This window comes from Homalodisca vitripennis, chromosome 1, assembly GCF_021130785.1.
Source record: "Homalodisca vitripennis isolate AUS2020 chromosome 1, UT_GWSS_2.1, whole genome shotgun sequence".
Classification (NCBI taxonomy): Eukaryota; Metazoa; Arthropoda; class Insecta; order Hemiptera; family Cicadellidae; genus Homalodisca; species Homalodisca vitripennis.
In genome coordinates, this window is record NC_060207.1 from 143,521,209 (window position 1) to 143,543,738 (window position 22,530).

The 22,530-nt window shown below is 31.6% G+C and overlaps 1 protein-coding gene across 2 annotated transcripts in view; it reads right to left on the bottom strand.

Moving 5' to 3' along the window:
• Positions 1 to 1,405: 1,405 nt before the first annotated feature.
• LOC124372691 (kelch-like protein 18) overlaps positions 1,406 to 22,530 on the bottom strand; it is a 36,346-nt gene continuing 15,221 nt past the window's right edge. For both annotated transcript variants that reach the window (XM_046831103.1, XM_046831111.1), the window contains 5 exons: positions 19,545 to 19,681; positions 17,650 to 17,872; positions 11,364 to 11,580; positions 10,647 to 10,816; positions 1,406 to 7,012 (listed from right to left, as the gene is read on the bottom strand). In XM_046831103.1, coding sequence (XP_046687059.1) covers positions 6,790 to 7,012; positions 10,647 to 10,816; positions 11,364 to 11,580; positions 17,650 to 17,872; positions 19,545 to 19,681 — 970 coding nt within the window. In that variant the 3' untranslated portion in view covers positions 1,406 to 6,789. The remainder of the gene's footprint in view (positions 7,013 to 10,646; positions 10,817 to 11,363; positions 11,581 to 17,649; positions 17,873 to 19,544; positions 19,682 to 22,530) is intronic.

Genomic DNA, 22,530 nt, shown 5'->3' on the forward strand with positions numbered 1-22,530 from the left:
AGTACGCTGGATGTACAATAAATTTATAAAGAAAATTTATATATATAAATCTAGATTTCTCAACTAAATGAAGAGTTTATAATTTCTCATTAGAGAAATGCACAAGTACGGTAGACAGGCCCAGTAAGCTCTGTATACACCAGTCATGGCTTGTATCTATATACATGAAACAATAGTAGAGAGTCAATATTTGATCAGAATCCTAATGGCCTAATTCTGAAGGATCATGCGTATTTTTATATTGTGGACTTAAATAGTTCGGCACCCAAGGTTCTCAATTTCAGTTCTATTTTTTTTTTTTAACCCTTTGAATGCCACAAGGCAAAAAATTTAGTACAAAAGAAATGCACTAGCAACTATATTGCAAGTCATATGCGAAAAATGCCAGGGAATAATAAGAAGTATTACCGGGCTTCCGGAAAAACAATATATTTTTTTTATTTTTCATACTATTTTTATGAAACAGGTATCAAAATGTTTGTAAAAAATTGTATTACAATAAAATGTTACTAAACAAATGAAACAACATAAAATAATATTAGTTTTGGCATGTCAAAACCAAAAAATGTATAAAGCAATTTTTATTTTTTAGTTTTTATTTTTTTTGACAAATTAATAAGAAACAATTTTACTATGGGAAGAATTTTTTTTAATATTCTTTATAACATTGTTAATGTGAAAAAAAATAATGGTTAACTTTTTTATATAATTACTATAGTTACATAACAATGCTTGAAATTATGTACATAATGAAAAAATCATTTTTTAGTACCGGTAACACAACACTAAAACAAAAATAATTAATGCATTACTTACATTTATCCTTTGGTTCTAAAGTATATCTAAAATATGGTCTTCATATTTTCCCAAAACATATGTACACACACACACACACACACACACACACACACACACACACACACACACACACACACAAAAGCGCGCACGCAAGCACGCACGCACGGGAGATATCAATTTAACAAAATCATTTTAAAGATCCTAACCTCAAAACGATGTAAACACAACCATTTGACCGAACGTATTATTTTAGATATTACGCATACTATACGTAGCGAGTTGTTTACGCGTCAACGATGTTACGCGCCCGGTTGATCACCGCCAGCTGTTGTTGCTTCTATTATTCTGTGTTTTTTTTATCTTCACTAATATAAAGTACTATGTGAACTATTATTTATCTATTGCAGGATAGTTAACAAATAAAACAATATTGGTTGTGAAAAGAATTCATGAAAAATAAAGCGTTAAAAATTACGATAACAGACGGCGACGACGGATCGTCGCCTGGCACTTTTCGCAAAGTAAGTCGGCGACGATCCATCGTCGCCGTGGCACTTTTCGCAAGGGTTTTTGGCGACGATGTATCGTCGCCGTGGCACGCAAAGGGTTAATGCAACTTTAAATTAAATAGATTGGAAGGGGGTTATGAAGAGGAGACTTGACGTTGGAAGGTCAAGCCTCCTCTCCCGACACATAAACACTACATTGGAACAAATATTATTGTCCTGTTAAAGTGGTCATAGCCAGTGAAGAGACACAGCTAGGTAGATAGGGTGAGCCAAAACAGTGACGAAATGGGTAAAGAAGATTATAAAAAAGGAGAAAATAGAGAGGGAGATGAAGAAATTGATGAATTTAGTACTGATGGAAGGGGAAAATTACTATTTTTTATCTGTTTATATATATTTTTAAATGACTCAAGTTCTAAGCTAGTGTTTCTATTTTAAGAAGAAAAGCTCAATCTTCCAATTTGGTAAAGATAAGCCAACTATTCCTACCATATCAATGTCCAATCTGTATTATTAAAACCCAGCTCTCATCCTCATTATATTAAATTATTAATATTTCATATTATAACACTTTATAACATGTACACAATTTTATGTACACACATTTTATCAATTTCAAATGTAGTTGTTACTTTCTTATGAATTATGTGTATTTTGAAAATATTCTAAATGCAATAAAAATGTTCTTGGTGCATATTTATTACTAATAAAATATCATTGAAAAAATACTGACTCATACATAATCAAAATAAGTACAGCAACAATAAAAATTATAAATTTATATTGAAAAATCCTGTCAATTAAGAATAATTATTTACTTCATTTTTCAACTCGTTCAACCTTTTATTAACTGATGTCTAATTATGTAATAATAGAGTTTTTCCTAGCAATTTAGTTGAATATATGGATAAAACATTTTTAATATCCATACAGTTTATACACCTAGATCCCTATTGATTTCAGTAGTTGACTCTCTACCATATGTTACAAATATTCAAAAATCGAATAAACATTATACATACTACACCTTGGTTTGATAAGACAGTTCTCAAAATGCCAAACTTGATGTGAATCAAATCTAATGCAGTTCATTTAACATGATTTTGTTAAGACAGATCTTTAAAAAGGAACAGAAAGTGATTTTTGTACAGATAAATGCAACAACGAACAAATGTAGTCTTAGTAATCTTAAATGCTAAAAAACAGCCATAGAATTGAGTTTACATAATATATAAAACATTTTTTATATACAAATAATTGGATTTGCTAAGCGTTCCTTAATTGATATTTACAAATAAAAGAATTGTAAAGCTTAAATTTTGTGAATCGATGTAAATTTATTTGTACACATTGTAAATATAATAATACGAGGACTATCCAGTAAGTAGATTACGTTTTGATATAAACAAAGTACATTAAAAAAATTGTATTATATAAATTTGAAAGTGACACTAAAATACTATTTTTCAACATAGTCACCATAAAAATTTAGGCACATCATAGCGGTGAATTAGTTTTGAAATTGCAGCGTTATGAAATTCTGCCGCCTGAGATTTCAACCAGGTAGTCACACCCTCCCGCGGATCCACGTCATCATCACTACTCAATAGGCTGTAATTTGGTTTCCCAATTCACGTGTTTTACTCAAGTACCGTCTCCTGTGATCCTAACTTCTGCATAACAATTTCCTTGAAATTTGTAAAAACTCCTTGAAATTTGAGGAAAACTATGTGACAGTTCTGTTATTGTAAATCGGTCGTCTTCTTTTATCTTCTCATAGAATTTAGAGACAATTTAATTGGTCACAATGCTTGGCCGTCCACTTCGTTCGTCATCATGCACATTAGTTCTGTTATAAATAATTGACAATACCCGCGTGTATTGGTGGTTCACACAGACACACACTACGACAGCAAAAAAATCAACGTGCGCTTGCACCAACTTTTACAACAGCTGCTATAGCTAAATATGTATTATTCTTTTCCGTACGTCTTCAACGTGTTACATTGTCGGTGTGCTTAATGTGTATATATTTGCTAATTAATAAACATTAACTTGATTATTAATCCTCTGACTATTTATTTACAACAAGTTCAGCCATTTTTATACCTAATGCACTCAACTTTCAGTAATCACATTTTTTCCATAAACTTCACAGAGTTGGCGATAAATCTCAATCAGTTTATTGTGCTTAGCCAACAAACACCGTATTAAACAACCGTACTTCACAACTACCAGGATTTTCGATAGCATCACACATTTTAAACTGCTATTGTAAAACAAAAAGGGTGACAGTAACCTCTCACTAGCATGGCTGGATAGTCACTCAATGGAGAAACTCCCTGACATCAAAATGGCTGCGATAGTCCGCCCCTAGCGGCTACAGTATGAAACATAATCTACTTTCTTGATAGCCCTCATATTATCATGAGGGATTATACCTCTGGTAGTTTAAACATACTTTTATAAATCCCATCCGAGCAAGTCTTTATTAGCAGTTTAATATCCCTCATCAGATGATCCATCACTTGACCATGACATTTGCTTATCACCCATTTTTTTTTTTTTTTTTTAATTTCTGAGTGACTGACTTGTTTATGCTCCCATGTATCTACCACAATACCTTTGATTAAGTTTATTATTGGCAATGGTTGATTTGAAACGCACAAAAAGTTATATGTCAAAAACAGACCTGTGAGATTGAGTTCATACAATGTCACTGCACAGAACTAGTACACTACCAAACTACATGTTGCACACCCGCATGTACACACACACACACAGACTCACATGTCTCTAGTGCATGCAACATGCAGTTGTGTAGTGCACAGTGATATTGTTTGGATTCAGTCTCAGTCTGAACATATAGGTATATGCTTGATTTTCTTTTATTACAACTTAAGTTTGACAGTGAGTTAATTATTTTTATTTTTTAAATCTTTTTAACACTTTGATTTTTTTTAATTTTTAGTATGTGCTTAACTTTATGTCTTAGAATTTTTTACATTTAAGGATTTAAATCCTTAAATGTGTTATAATATTTTTGTAACATATAACAACTGTGAATATCTGCAATCCTGTTATAGTGCGAGGTGCAAGCCTGGGTGTGGAAAATGTACTTTTTCATTCCCTTAAGCCAAGAAGAGATATGATTCAACTTTGTGTGAGTGTAATCAATTTAATTATTAATTCAGATCTTTTTACATTATTAATAAAATAAAGCTAAACGGCCAGGTTTGTAATGATATGTTTTGTACTATATCCTTTCAATATCTCTGAAGAACTTATTGAAACTGCATATAAATTTAGCATGCAAATAATGTTTTCAAGCTGAATTGAAAATTTCTTTAATGTAAATGTTTTATTTGTTTATAACTTAAATACAGAGAATAAAAAATCCATCCATGTAATTTCAATTAAACTTGTTTAATCAACAAGCGCCAAATATTTCTGCTATCAAAAGGAAGTATAATTTAGCTCTATGAATAGTTCAAAGTGCTGAGTTTGTAAATAATATAATTTTAAAGACAACATCTGGGAACCAATGTCCAAATCACTACCAACTGCCAAGCATACAAGAAGTCACATTCCCTAGACATCAGAAACTTAGTGGTACTTTCCATTCATACCCAATGGAACAGAGAACATTGCTTAGTTTTCTTACAATTTATTTTGTACCATCATTAAAAATACTCATAAAACTATGTTAGATCTTAAAAAATGTGAGAAATTTAATTAAAGAAGAATACTTGAACAAAATATCAAAGAGAACAAAGCAAAGAACCATGTTAATGTTATTCTTACTAATTTATACATGTTGTCTAGTCCTTGCCTCTTAAATTTTAATCAGATCATTGTCATGACTAAGTACGTTATTAAATTTCAAGTAAGTGACAAATAAGATCAAAATTACAGATCTAAATTATGAAACTATCACTAACACCAACCTTTGACCTCACTATATACAATTACATTTAAAAAATATGATTCCTCTCTGAAAGACCGAACAATACAACAAGTGGTTGATTATTGCTGCTTCAGTAATAAAAGTATTTTGTAAAACAAAACTGATCACAAAGTAGACAATATGTTGACTGATATTGGCATTTGGCTAGCTATGTGATAAACATACAGATAATAAAATAATATTATAATATTTCAGATTTATAACATAACCTTGTGAATTTTTGTTTATACAAGCAATAAAATGTATGTTGAACAAAATAAATATTTACATACTAATTGATTTTAGAGTATACTTTAATTAAAAAAAACGTACAATGAACATTTTAGAAATGTTATTTGAAAGCCTTTTTTAAATTTATTTTGTTATAATATAACAATTAGTTGATCTAAAAAATTGAATTTACTTTACAATGTGAACTTTAAGAACACACACACACACATATCAAGAGGTCTCTGGAACAAGTGATCTTTCAATTGCTGAAGAGACATGCAGCTTGACATCGGTGTCAATTATAATTAAATAATATCCACACCTTCCAAACAAGAAAAATCAAATAAAACATAATAAATAATAAATCTAACAAAAATATGCATTGTTAACCCTTTGGCATCGGCAGTGTTTGACACGGGCCGCCCATGAATAGTGGTGCTGTACAGATCTGATTGGCCGGCTAGATTATACATAAATCTCATGTTCTGCGCATTGTTCCAATTAAATACCTCAAGCTTACTTATTTTATAGGTTTTAAGTTGATGTTTTCTGCTAGAAAACTAAATTACTATGGAACCCGCTTATAATGTCTCCCGTATACGCTTCTCGATAATAACATTTATTTATAGTTTCACTGAATAAAATAAGGCTATTTTAGAATGCCTGTTGCAATGCATTCTGATTGGGTGTTACCTAAACTTGACATGATCGCCGGCCGGCTGCAGCTCCACACTGATGGAGATACATTAGGGGAGTGGGATGGGGGAAGGGTGTGTTGGATGGGTCAGTGTCAGATGAGTTTTAGTAATTATTTAAGTTATATAGAAACAAAACAAAAAACAGTGCACCAAATGATTTCTGTAAACCAAAAAATTTGAATTTTTAATTATTTTTGTTAGAAAAGATAACTGATTTTTAGAAAACCAAGCAAATGATGAGGATTTGAAATAAAAAAAGTGATTGGCTGTTGAAAAAGTAAATAGAGAACAAAACGTTTCGGTGCGGGACAAGAGGTGTCCCGTGTGCTAATCGGCTACTCTAGTATCCCGGGACAGGCACTGTCTCGCACACAACATAACCACTCACTACTAGTGGGATAAACACTGTCCTGGCCGATCCCAAAGAGTTAATAAAGATCTACATGAAGATTGAACATTTTGCTGCATTTTTATTAAATTAGTTTTAAAAAATGTTATTAAAAAGAGATACATTAATTACCAATACAAAGACAATGATATTAACACTCTCGTAGAAGATCCTGAGTATGAACAGAAGCACAGAGCCAAATGCCTGACAAGACACTGTCTAGTCAAAGGAGCCACAGATGGGTATGACACCCACCCCTACTCCCCCCTCATGGGCACACATAGCTGCCACAAATGACCATGAGTCCGTTGTGGGATCGTAGGCCTCCACTGTGGACAGGTTGGACACACCATCGTAACCGCCGATGGCCCACAGTTTGCCCATGTTGGCTACCAGAGCCACTCTGCTACGCATTACGTTCATTGCTGCTACAAACTTCCATCTGGACAGACATCATACTTTGGTTAGACTTCAAAATAGCAAAAATAGGTTTTTTGGTTGTTGCAAAACAGCTTTTTATGAAAACTTTTGCATATTTACTATTTATGTTAAAAATGTCAACTGCTACTAAACCTAAACGACTTTCTTTACAGATGTGTAAAAAAGTTATATATGTTCTTTAAAAACCACATAAATATTAACTATAACACAGAAGCAAGCTCTAAAGTGTTATGACTGTTACATTGTAACAATCACTCGATACTATTGTTTAAAGTGTTCAATTCATTTTCATGGAACATATACAGGGGTGCTGAAAAGTCCCGGGACGGTCTAATAACTTTTGAACTAATTACAATATAAGAACCAAAATTTACATCAAGCTTTTGCTCATATAAAACTATTATTTTATGTATTTCACCATGATATCCTGCTTATGGGGGATGTCCCGCTAGGGGTTGGTGAAAATTCTTAAATAGAAGCATAGGTCGAGTCGTACATAAAATTAAAGCTCTTTTTAATTGAAACATTTTGGCGAAAATCTGACGTAAAACAGTTGACGCATTACAAAATGGCGGACACTCAAAGATTATAAAATACAGAATTTTTCAAATGCAAACATTCTGGTTGTTAGAGAAAACTGAGACACTTAATCTTTTATTTTACTTCTTTTACTTCAAATCACTTACCAAAACAGTTATAACAAATGTTCAAAGTGTTTGCCTTCAGTTTGCTGACAATATCCCAATCGATTGTAGAACGCTGATATCGCATTGTTTATCTGGAAATTCCTTATCAGCAGGTAAGGTTATTACCTTCCTTATCTGGGAAAGTATCATTAACCCATTGCGGATCACTGACGAGCTGAGCTCGTCACGCAGCGGCCGGGCCTAACGGTACGGTGACGAGCTCGGGTCGCAAAAGCGGTCTGCTTTTAAATTTCCCTCCAAATAGTTATGTTAATGTCTGACAGATCGGGCGATCGTCTCCACTTGTCTACTAAGAGTGTTTATAACGGTCTACGTTTAGTTTTCAAAAGTTTTATAAATATCCTACAGATTGTAGTTGAATGTCGAAGTTGAAAAATCATTCATATGAGTTTACTCTCTGCTTTTTAGCGCTTCTGATTGGGTGTTTTCCTCAGTTGTTATTATAATACTTTTGAGGTTAGTGACACAACTAAACGACGCAGACGTACATGTTGGTGGGTTTAGTCTAGACAATGGCCCGGATGTTGCAATCGATTCGCCCGAGCCGCTTTATTTAGACTATGATTCAGACATCATCCCTGCCACGCCGTAACCTTGCTCGTGTGTTATCGTTCCTATATCACGGATACCCCAGCAGGCCCATGTTCCATCTGAACGAATACCTTCGCAGCTGAATTTTCTAGTATACAATAGCGAACGATACGATGTGGCGCACCATTGCTGTTCGTGCGGCCGCTGCCCGAGAATTAATTCCCGCCCGCTGGTGCCCGCGCGCCAAAACAATACGATCCGCAATGGGTTAAACAGATGCCTTACCTCATCACATGATCTAATACGGTCACCAATCCCGCGCATCATTAATAAAGTTATTCTTTCTCTCTCAGAAAGCGCCATAGCAAAATAAACTAGCACTACTGAAACTACTTGCAAAATTAGGGCTTGAAGACTTCTAAGTGACTGAGTTGATAAAACAACTGTATCTGTCAGCTGGCAATTTCATTGTTGTCTTTTTGGTCTTGTTTGCTCCAGCTGATTACCTTCCAGATAAGGAAGGTAATAACCTTACCTGCTGATAAGGAATTTCCAGATAAACAATGCGATATCAGCGTTCTACAATCGATTGGGATATTGTCAGCAAACTGAAGGCAAACACTTTGAACATTTGTTATAACTGTTTTGGTAAGTGATTTGAAGTAAAAGAAGTAAAATAAAAGATTAAGTGTCTCAGTTTTCTCTAACAACCAGAATGTTTGCATTTGAAAAATTCTGTATTTTATAATCTTTGAGTGTCCGCCATTTTGTAATGCGTCAACTGTTTTACGTCAGATTTTCGCCAAAATGTTTCAATTAAAAAGAGCTTTAATTTTATGTACGACTCGACCTATGCTTCTATTTAAGAATTTTCACCAACCCCTAGCGGGACATCCCCCATAAGCAGGATATCATGGTGAAATACATAAAATAATAGTTTTATATGAGCAAAAGCTTGATGTAAATTTTGGTTCTTATATTGTAATTAGTTCAAAAGTTATTAGACTGTCCCGGGACTTTTCAGCACCCCTGTATGCTGTCTAAATGACTAAATGGGATGGATCTGTTGGTGTTGTTAGGGTTGCAAGTGTTGAAGTGAACATATTATATTGTAGGTGGTTTGTTGTTTTAAATGAATTCCAGTCTGTAATAGGCCATTTTACAATTTAATTATGACATCTAGAAAAATATGTCTGTGGTGTAGGCTGTATAGGTAAACTGCAGAGAACTTAATTTGTTAAGGATTTATAGGCAGTTGTTTTCCAGTTGTAGTTGTTCTTGCCTGGCAGACCATATCATGAAAATGTAGTCAATGAATCGGAACCAGCATGTTGGGGGACAAGTTGTTTGTTCAGAAAGACCTGCTCTAGCTTGTTGATATAGATACTGGCGTAGGATGGTGCCATTCTAGTACCCATTGCGGTTCCGCTCACCTGCAGGAAATTCTTTCCTTCAAACTGGAAGTTGTGTGTTTGTTATGGATCTTGTATTTCATTCTAAAGCATCACACTTGTATTATCATCCAAACTTTTGTTATGAAAAATATTTAAAAACTTCAAGATCCCCAAGACGACATAAATGGACCACTTTATATTGTCACAGAGCCCTTCCCATCATGGTCAACAGTTAATAATATATATTTATGATAAAACAAAATATATCATATGTCAATTTTTCATAGAAACATGTAGAATGTAATAGTACAAAAACACATCCATTTATAAATCATTTTAAGTCATGTCATTTTAAGGACAAAACGTTATTTAGAGAAATAATTTTTTTCTGAAAATGTAACATCTGACTAGAGTGTTGTTATAAAGTAACTGAATAAAATAAACATAAAGCACAACAGCCTGTTTTGTTTACACTGGCCTATGGATACTTAAAAAAAAAAATTAAAAATCTTTTTATAATACTTGGTACTTATTGGATAATGACAATTGTATGACTAAATCATTTATTTTTTATCAAAACAACTTTAGTAAATATTATTACAGCACACTAGAACACCAATGTAAACAAGCTAAATAACTAAATGTTTTATTTTAAAGAAGAAATTATTTCTGATGATTCACGATCACTTTATATTTAACTTTGGAAAATTACAGAGACATCACTGACGTCAAGCAAATCTTTGCGAGTTCATCAGTACGTATATCATGGTGATGGTGTTGACTTGTATATTATAAGGAATGTCATAACGTGTGTGTATTGAACTGGCATTTCAATAATGATTGCTACTAAGGTATGGACTCAGATCAGCAATATACTGCCAATCACAAGTTGAAACCATCTTATATTGACTTTCATATTATATATTTGAATTGTATGATAGGATTCAACAATATCCATTTAACTTTGAATAAGGGGAAAATGGATAAATTGCAATATACTGACTTGTCGACTACAGGATCATACATCTCCACCGACTGCAGGAAGGTGGCGCCGTCGTAACCGCCGCAGACATACAGCTTGTCATTGAGTGTGGCCACTCCCAGTCTGCAGCGCTTGGTTAACATGGGGGTGACAGCCGTCCACGTGCCCTTGCTAGGGTCATAGCGTTCCACCTACACAACAGAACTAAATGTTCCAGTTACTCAGATATACAAGGAAAACTGATTAACACTTTTTTAATAGTAAACAAAGTTGTAGTAGACAGTAACACCATTTTGTATAACAATATGTCAGTACACAACAGCATTTTTATAAATCTATGCATAGTTTATTTATACATCTTGGTTAGTACAATAAGAAAAGGACTAACAGTAAAATAGTTAGGAGTGTAATGTTTAATACACACAGATTATTCCATGTATACATAAATATAAAGACTAAAATCCAATATTGATTAAAAGACTAAAGCTCTAAATTCAATTACTATGCTACCATAATAAGTGAGTGAGTTTTAAACCCAATGAAGTAAATAGTTATTGATCATGTTACTAATAAATGAAATTAAGTAACATGCATGTGGCAAGATTATAAAATTAGAAAATTTATGATAAGTGTTAAGAAGTGTAAGCCTTCAGATTCATATGGCTTTTAATAGTTTCCTTAGACAAGCAAGAAGAGTGAAATTTACAACAATAAATACATATTTACTGAAAGACTCACTGAATCAAAGATGGAGAGACCATCATGGCCTCCCAGTGCGTAGACATAACCCTCGAAGCCAATGACACCACCAGCACTTCTGTGCTTCTGCATAGAAGTAATAGTGGTCCAAGTATCAGTCTCAGGCTGGTAGCATTCCACAGTGTTAAGAGAAGACACTCCATCGTAGCCGCCGCAGACATATAGTCGGTCGTTGAGAGCAGCAGCACCAACCGCACTGGACAACACCAATCTTATATTATGACATAGAAGTAATAGCGGTCCTAGTATCAGTCCACAGTGTTGAGGGAAGACACTCCGACATAGCCACCGCAGACTTACAATTGGTAATTAAATCCAGACTTACAATTGGTCATTAAATCACAGGCAACTTAAATCTGGACAACCTTCTGGAAGTCCAGGAGCGGCACATCACTAACTGGAGATGTCAAGATGTCGGGATGCAAGACTTTCAGTGACCTTTGAAGGAAACAATCTTTGACCTTTAACAGTATTCTTAACAACCATTACAAAAATAAAGTACTACAAGCAACATCTTCACAAAGCAATATTTTAAAACATATTTAGCTAATTAAAGTGGAAAATATATGCATAGAATGAAGAAATATTTTTCCAACAATAATCTTTTCTTACTATATGTTTAGTTTTCTGCAGCCCAAGCCATTATAATATACAGCAATATTTGTAAAAATCAAGAAAAATACAAACTAAACAATATTATTGACAAAAACATTACAATTTGTTAATTTGGTCTTTTACCTACACTTTTTCATACACAAATTACAACAACAATAGGAAATGTTGAAGATGGAGCTTGTATTGGCTATTCTTAATTTCAATCAATACATTAAAAAATACACCAACCAATGATAACTTGTTCAATTACAACAATGTAGTGATTGAACAACTAGCCTATACATATTAGCAATCAGTACTTTGCATTTTAATGATATATTTCTGTCCACAAATATATACGCAGCAGAGTCACGGCAATGGATTAATGTAAAAGATACTCACCACAAGCACAATACTATTTGCATATCTAAGATTATTTGTCAATTGGGTTAGGTATCTACGGGTTTACATGTAAAAAGGTCAACAATAAACAGGTTTCTGCAATTGATAACTCACATATTACCGATCAGCTGTTATCTGCAAATATATGAAACAGGCTCATAGCAATGCATGTACATAAATACAGAATTGCAAGCAAAATATGGTATACTAAACTAGATTAACTTGTTAATTAGGTTTTCTATTTAAGTGTTTTCATGTACAACGTATAACAATAAACGCGTTTCCGTAATTAGTAACTCACGTACTGCTGTCAGCTACTGTCCACGAATATACACAACAGATTCACGGCAATGCACGAACATAAATATAGAAAATACTAACTACAAGCAAAACATTATTTACGAAACTCAGATAATTCGTTAACACTTTCACTGCCGACAATATCATTTGATGGCGCATGGAGTTCTTTAGACTGCCGATATCTTTTGATGGTGCTGACTTTTACAGTAATAAAAATCATTTAAACGTATTTAGACTTCAGCATTGATAGTCATTCACTATTAACATATTTTTATTTCTTAATCTAAGTATTAACTATGAAATATTGACAGTCATCTGGAATATCGGAAAAAAGTGGTTTGTTAACGAACTCATCGTCGTGGCATGGCGGTCGGGCGGCTGTTTGTTGTTGTTCCGCTAACAATTCGTCGTCTGCATTATTATTGTTTTGTTTGCTATTATTTTAGTTTACAACGATTGCTTTATGAGTATATACAATGAATCGTGACAGTATTGAAGAAAATCAAGTGCTAGAAGAGTTACTCAGATTTTCAAGTAACAGTGAAAGTGATGATTTATTCCAAGATGACACAGATAAAGATCCTGATTTTACTACAGATGGACTTGTTGACATTGTTTTCTACTCAAAAAATAAATATTAGCAAAATAGAATAAAAACTTGAATTCTTATGTCATAAATAATTGGTTTATTACAGAATTTTACAACTTTTTGTTTATTTCCGGCCTCTGATGATTTTGATGATGGCCCTGGAACAAGTGGGTTAGGCTCCCACACAAAATAAATGTATACATAAGTGGATTTCAATTGTAAATATTTGTAGCTATAGTGACAGTAATTAAAATATTGTATACAGCAAATACTAAATGAAAAATATATTTATGTTATAGACTAGTACATGATGATGTTTTTTGGTAAACTTTTTTATTTTTTACCAAAAAACATTAAGTTTTTAGGTATTAAACAAGACTTTCTGTTTGAAAATATTTATGCTTGAGCATTTGTATAGAAAGAAGAACAACTCAGCTTTAAAAAAATGTAAGTACCATGTTTTGCTCATAATTGATTAAAAAATTATATTTATTTAAAAAACCATTAAAACATGTGGCAGTGTAAGAAAGTGGTCAAGATTAGGAGGCGGCAGTGAAAGTGTTAATAAGGTTACCTATTTGTGATTTTAAAACAAAGTATAACACATTTTGGCGATTGGTATCTCACGTACTGGCGGTCAGCTGCAGTCCGCGAATATATGCAGCAGACTCGTAGTGATGCACGAATGTAAATACAGATAAACTTTCAGATTACAGCTATAAATTTTTTGGCTGAATATAAATTATGCATTCCCCACGTTACGATTAACACTCAAAGTGCTACTGTGCGATATGATTAACACACTGTGCGATTTGTTAGTTTTTTTCATATCACAGACGAACGGTTCGCTCAATAATGACGTGGTTTATAAGGCTACATGTAGGAATAAATTCCCTATCTAGTAACGTAATTAGAACTATGTAATTCAGAAGGTTGCGAGGAAGAGTAAGAAGAATAGTCCGCTGATTTCGATGCGTGTTTGTCGGTTACGGTCGTCTAGCGGCTGATGCCCTGTGACGTTGTGTTTTGCTTCGTTCTTTTGATTTGTAAGTGACTTATATTATTGTTTATTGAGTAATTATTTGTGCTATGAGTGAACTTAGTAATTCAAGTGCCATTAGGCGCTGTTTTGATGACGATTTGAGTGAAAATGATAGCGAAGAAAGTCAAAATACAGCACCCCCATCAGAGAGTGACTCAGACTAATTTTTTTAGTGTAATGTAAATATGTATATAAGCCATTTTTCTGTATTTTTAATACTTTATCTGTTATTTTTCTTACTTTTACTCATATCAGTAACTAAATATGTTTTTATTTTGAGGCAATAGTCACTATTTAACTACTTACTGACACTTGTTGTGTGGTAAACATTTTAGTAAAATTTGGGTGAAAAAACATTGTTTTGGTTTTTACCAATTAGTATTGTGATATGTTGTGCAAAAGGTTATGAAGTGATATTTTTCTTATTCAGCATTAAATTTGGAACATTTTTCATATTTTTTAGAATTAGGACTACTACATTTTGTAAAAACTATACATCAAGGATTTTGAAAAATAAAAATATAAACAACTACACAACCGGTTAACAGGACCAGATTTTTTATGATAAAATGTAAGCATTTTTATTTTTACTTGATCTTATAGAACATATTTTTGTGAAAAAACCATATGTAATACATGCTATTTGAAAATATATTTGTATATAAAAAGTTGATTTAAAAAAAAGACATGTCATATGCTTGAAAATGGCCTAGCACTTTGAAGTGGTTTAGTCATCACTTGGAGGGTTAAATATGACAATTCTACATAATCACAACAAACTTTAAACAACTTTATTCTAAATAATTTTAAAACATTTGGCATCCTGTGAAAATTGCCTTTGACTAAATTTGTAGCATATGCCTTAGATCTATTACATATCCAAGGCATAAAACCAACCTTAACTTTAACTGATACCTTTTCACCATTTCATACAGTACTGATTTCAATATGCATTTCTATAAACTCACAAAATTGACAATCACTAAAACAAAAAATTTAACATCTTTAAAATTTTAACTGCTGTACATGCACATACACAATTACTAATGCACCAAGACTACACTGTACAGGGTATAACCAAACTGTAGAGAGTTTACTTGAGTATTGCAAATTTCCACAACATTTTCCGTTGTTTAAATGTTTACAGCATCATAAACCGTAAAAAGCTTATACGTACATTATTTATTGACTAACAGCTAGGTATCAAAATTTGTGTACTTTAACTCTTTTAAACTCAGCCATTATATTAAGTGATGTGCCAAAAATCCCAAGCCATTTTGGAAGAAAATGTAAGTGTTTTGTAAAAAAAAAACTCATAACTAGGATATTTTTTCAAGATATTAAGCTAACTATTTTTTAGTTTTACTTATTATTAAATGTAATTCACAAAAATATGAAAAAATAACAAAATAATATTATGGAAATGTATATATATAAAACAATTTTTAAATTTCATACTTGCAGATGAAAACCATATAGTAGGTTAAAATATATTTTACACACAAATATATACTTATTTTATGTTAAATGTAATTTTTATTCCAATGAAATAAAAATTATTATTATTATGTGTTACTTTATTCACAAGTTCAGTAACATACATTTTTGTAAGAATGTGTCATTTTTCCTTAACATAAAACCAAAGTTTTTTATGATAAAATAATTAAAACTGTTTATAGACTATATTTAAAAACAAAATCCTTTTGATTTGTCTAGAATATGTTTTCATAAATTTCAAGTAGCTATCACTCAGATCTTTGTCACTGCCCATACCCACGCCACTTGGAACTTCAAACAATTCCTTTCACTCATTTTCAAATAAAATACGTAACAATCAAATATTTAACTGCTGTACCTTATACTATTTTAACCTAATAACATTAAACAACATGTAATATTCACAACGTAATGAAATACAACTGTCTGCGACAATCAATGAGCCGTCATCTGAGATGAAATGCAATGTCTCAATCTATTTGACCATGTCTTAACTAAAATTAATTCTGGAATTTATGCTCTAAAAAGTTTGTCTAACTTATGTAATCTAACTGTATTAAAAAGTGTATTTCATGCTCATGTTCAATCGCATGTATCTTACGGAATATGTGTGTATGGAGGTACATCCAACCAAAATCTCCATAAAATTTTAATTTGCCAAAAAAGAGCTGTAAGAGCAATGTTAAATTTACATAATGATGACTCGGTACGACAACATTTCATTGATTTAAAAATGTTAACAGTTCATAGCCTGTATATTTTAGAATATATTATTTATGTCAAAATTAATTTAGGAAAATTTTTAACACACAATGATATTCACCATTACGACACACGTAATAAAAATAAAATAGTTTTGGATAATCATAATTTGTTTAAGAAGAAAACCACATATAATGGTGTAAAGTTTTTAAATCTTATTCCAAAAGAAATTGGCAAAATAAATGATCAGAAAAAATTCAGGTTATTTCTAAAGAATTTCTTGCTTAAAAATGCTTTTTATACATTTGATGAATTTTATAGCCTAAGAAACAACATGCAACTTAATTGAAATTTTAAAATGTTTTCGACAAGGTATTAAAGCATAGATTTAGACATTTAACTATAAGGTTTTAGATACAAATTATATCTGGAACATACTTAGATATAGTCTGATGAATTGTGACACTATTTATTGTATTTCAATGTACAAATATGAATAAAGATTATTTGAATTGAATGTAATGACAAAATGTGGAGTCAAAGCTTTACGAACAGTTATATTTTGATGGAATATATCTTTTTACACAAGTCTGGAATTTCAAAGCATTTCGTAAAATATGTCGCCAGTAAAATAGTAAAAAGTACATGTCCGCACTACACAGACGTCGGGAGTTGACCCCATATTTACGATATCCATATAATACGAACATTGGGTTAAACACTTTTGATATAGTATTAGTTTTTACAGTTTTAAACTTTAACTTAACATTAGTTGCATTTAGTTTTTAGCTCTTCTTAGTCCATGGAACAACATCCTAAAGTTTGTGTAGAGTTTTGTTATACCCTGTATATGAAACTCACTGTCCGCCCTTTATTTGAGTAAACATATCTAACTAAGGGGTTGCTGCTATCTACCAGTGTCTATGCAAATTATTAGAAAATATGCCTTTGTTTATTAGTGCTGCTAGTAACATTTGTTTAGAACTAATGCGAGGTTAAATTATACACAAATATGATATTCTTTGATTAGATTTATTTAATGCTTCTCTTTTATTAAGATAAAAATTCAAAATAACCTAAAGTTAACTGTTAATGCTAATTCTAGGTTTTAATATAAAATTCTATCAGGATGTTCTCACCTTCTCTTGCAGTTCATTGGTGACACCTGTCTCCAAACACGTTTGTCAGGATCAAACACTTCAACAGTGGAGAGACGTTCGGAGCCATTGTACCCACCAAAGGCGTAGAGTCGATTCTTCATGACAGCAACTCCCACGCGACTGCGCAACATTGACATGGCCTCTGCCATCTGCCAACGCCCGACTATCGGGTCAAACACCTCCACAGTCGACAGAGAGTCACCTATGTACGTAAAAGTCAACTATAAAACAACTGGCAGAGTGGAACTAGCTCAAGAACAGTCAGTTAATAGAAAAGATAACTAGTTCAACATGAGCAACACAATTATATCAATGTTATTAACTTCGTTTATACAATTGTTTTTTTATTTACAGACACATTTTTTATTTGATACTTAAAGAGAAATTCTTACAGCACTAACTGATAATGGCATCACAATACTTCAAGCAGCTGAATGCATATATCATTTTATTTTGTTAGTAATATTTTGAAATATTTGACTTCTTCCTAGTCCTTTTCTCTTATTTTCTTTAGGTCCTTTTAAATCTCACATTTAGAGTTAGTTTTATATTACCACAAGAACATGCTGTATTGAAAAGCCTGTTTTTTAGTCCAACAGTAGTCTGATATTTACAATACTTTTCTTTATGGTGTTTTGTGTTATAAACTTGTCTCTAAATTTTCAGTTCAATGGTTTAATTTTTACTAATAATATCAGTAAATAAAATATTAAAATGAATATAATTAATATTAAATATTAATAAAAACAATACTTTTTCAAATTGTTTGTTTTTTGTTGTTTGTTTTTTGTGTTTGTTTTTTTAGACCTTTCGAAAACAAAGGTTTTATCATCAGGCGACCACAAATAAATATTTACATTACTTTTGTTACAATTAATATTAAAATAACATATGGTATAAAAATGAAAAAAATTCTGGAAATATTTCAACCAATATGAAAAATTAAATATGACTACAGATCAATTTTTGAATAAATTGAGAAGAAAGACGACTGGAATCTTCAATAGGGCCCTCTTCATTGTTCATGAGTTTTTCTTTATTTCTGTTTATGTGCAGTGTTTCCCAAACATTTAATTCATTCTTATTTGATATTCTGTGTCCTGATCAATGCAGTGCTTGGCTACAGCAGATTTGTCAACTCTTCCATATTTTGTGTGTAATAAACGTTCTTTAAATCACGTTTTTATTGTTCTTTTTGTTTGTCCAATATAAATTTTGTCTCAGTCATCCCATCCAATTTCATAAATTCTTGATTTATTACCATTTGAAATGTTGTCTTTAGGATTTCCTAAAATTTTGGATAGTTTGTTGCTTGTTCTGTGAGTGACAGTTTTATTTGTATGTTTTTAAAAGTTTTGCATATTTGGTTCAAGAAAATGCTGTATGTTGTGCAAATAAATTATTGTTTTGTGTCTGGAGGTGGCCTTAATGTTGTCTCATCTTTTCTAGTTTTTCTTTTCAATGCTTTTTTTAGTATATTGTCAATAAGTTGTGTAGTGTAACCATTGAACATAGCAATATCTTTTATGTAATTAAGTTCTTTATTGTAGTTTTCTGTTGAAAGTAGTGTATTTAAAAGTCTGTAAGTCATTGAATTAAATGTTGCTCTTTTTTGTGCAGATGGATGGTTAGATTCATTGATGATAAATCTATCTGTATGAGTTGGTTTCCTGTAAATATCGAATTCAAAACACCTTCAAGCATAGTCCTGAGAGTATTCAAAAAGAAAAAAAATGCTAGTCTTCAACTTGTTTATTTATGATTTCAATAGTGAGTGCAAGTTCGCTAGTCCATCAAATAATTACTTCAGACTACCTCTCTGATATTATAAGTAATTTCACAATGTACTACTGATTAGGACCAGACACCCTTACCATTCTTCGTTAAGCCCCCAACTGCGAAGATGTGACCCATGATGTAGTTACAACACCGAGGACGGGTGCGAAAACTCTGCAACAATGGACGTCTCTCTGGCATTAGATGATAGTCCTTTGCCTCGTCCAGTAAATCCCTGAACAGAACTGCTTGTATGATAAATATTTTTAAATTTATTACCATTAGTTTAGAAAATATAGTTAGAAACATCTCTAGTAGTAGTCCAGCATGATATAATGGATGGAAAGAAAATGTGATGACTTTCAATAAAAATAAGGTATAATTTGATAGAATAACACATTTTATGGGATAAAAGTTAATGGAAATAATATATATATATATATATATATATATATATATATATATATATATATATATATATCAGTGCCAAAATACAGAAGGAGAAGAACGATTGATGTTGAAAGAGCAAGTAAGGAGAAGAAAGAGTTGAAAGGAGAAGTAAGGAGGACACAGACGGTTCAAAATGTCTAGGCATTGTCAACAACATATTAACAAGAACATTAGTGAACAAGCAAGGCAGTTTAATGAAGCTGAAGAAACACAATAAAAAGTATTTCTGATTTAAATAAGTTATATTTTAGGTCCTATATTTGAGTTTGCCTTATTGCCCCAATTAAGATAATACATACCAAAAAAACCTTATCTTAACCTTATATGTAAAAAAATACATTTTTTAAAGTATCTGAGAAACCTACTTCACTAAAAAATTGTCTACTTCTGGCACCTATAATGTACTTTCAATCTAAGGGATGTACGTTAAATGCCCAAGTATTTATGAATGAGGACAAATACCCGGGTATTTTGGATGTTAATTAAAAATCCTGTCTCTCAGTAAATTAAACCTTGGTATAGAAACTTATTTTTAAGAGTTTTACAACAGTAGAAAGTTATTCAAACTAATAGAAATTATAATTAGGATCTAGCACTTAAATTAAAAGATTAAAAAATATAATTAAGTAGGTCAAACCAGTATAATCTGAAGAGAGTTAAACAAATTTAAAAGTGAACAATGTATTTCAGTAATTTATAAGAAGATTCATAAACTACACCTACTATGTGATATAAAAACTGAAATATCTTTCACATGTATTTATTAGCCTTATTCTTACTATTCAAATGTAGTAAGTATCCTATCCTTTCACATCTTAGTTGCTATTTTCCAGTGATAAAAGTTGATCTATTTAAAAAAATTTTTGTTATAAATAAAATCTAACTGTAGTAACCTAGTTTGTAGCGTTAGCAGAGCCTACCCACTCATGAGAATGAACAATTTAATTTCTGTTTGTCTTACTATACACGTGAACAAATAAACCTTAAGACTTGAAATTTTGCATGAGATCTCATTTCTAAATACGCAACATCAAGTTTAATGATGGGCATAACACTCCAGATAAGCATAAAGTGAACATTTTTACAGTGGTCTTACGGATAACTTTGATGGCAATCGTAGAACGACTAAAAATTTCTTAAGCAAACTGAGTACAGCATACACTCAGTGGCAAATTAGCACACAAAATGTTATTTTGTCGTATTGTTGGTAAGATTTTCATTACATTCTGTTCGGTCCTTTGATACTCAATTGTATTGGTTTATTTGATATTATTTTGAGCCAAAAGTGTTTTACATCATTATAGTACAGTTAAAAGACAACCATTTGTTTAAAGTACAAAAAAACAACATATAGAACTAAAGTATAAATCATGTACTAAAACATCTACAATTCCATATTGCAAAAACAATAGACAAAGGAGACATTAATTGTCACCAACATTTAGAAAATTCATAATAATTAAATTTTCCAAACTAAACTTGAAATGGTTTATTTGTATATAGATTGGATAGCGTTTTATGATAGTGAATGTCTCTCCATGGTATTTAGTTTAGCATTAGGAAAGCCTACATATAACTCAGAGTGATATCTCAAGAATTAATTTAGCTATAAATTAAACATTGTGTGTATTTTGCTTAGATATCACTAGGATTTTGACAAAATTCTTCTTAACTGTCTGTATATCTGCCTGTGTGGCTGTTGTGTGACCGGAATACTCCTGGCTTGAACAAATTATGTTCTGGTTTAATCTGGTATTTTGCTATGTACATGCACAATACCACTTAAATGAAATGTTTCCAACCATTATTTTATATTTTAGCACATATTAGACAGTAAAAAGGTTTTCCAACAATTTATATATTTTAAGGAAAAACTCATTAAAAGGCATTTACAGAACTAAGAAAGACACTAGCCATGAAAAAAGCAATAATTACCCAAAAGTACCTGGATTTACCTTGTACTTTTTTAATTTTGAAGGATAAATTTGATCCCAATTCCAATTTGAGGCATCAAATGACTGTGCCTCAATCCTTGTTTCCTCAACATGTTATCAAACAATGGCAACAAACAACAATGTCAAATGTTGTCTTAGGGCAATGGAATGCAAGTTGAATGAATGTGAGTGTGTCTTGTAATATAAGTGTAAATATTTATAAAGTTACATTAATTATTGATGCTTGTTTTTTAAGCTAAGGTTCATTTAATACATAATTTAAATGAATGGATTCATGTTTAGTTATAAATGTATATATGTTAGTTAATTTTTTTTTTGAGGTTAAGTAGTAGAGAGGACTTTATAGTCCTAACTTCGCCTCTAATAAAGAGATTTTCCATTTCATTTCATCAAAATAACAAAAAATATTATTTGTGGCTCAAAAACTTAAAATACCCTTGTTTTGGGTATTTAAATGACATTGGATATTTGGGTATTCAGTAAGTAGTAGTAATATTGCAACAATTGTGTCTAGTTATAAAGTTCATGAAAGCTTTCCTTTGCCCAAATAGTAGGCCTTATATATATATATATATATATATATATATATATATATATATATATATATATATATACAGGGTGTACATAAAGTCCTGCACGGGTATAATATTTTCTGAACGATAACAGATAAAGAAACAAG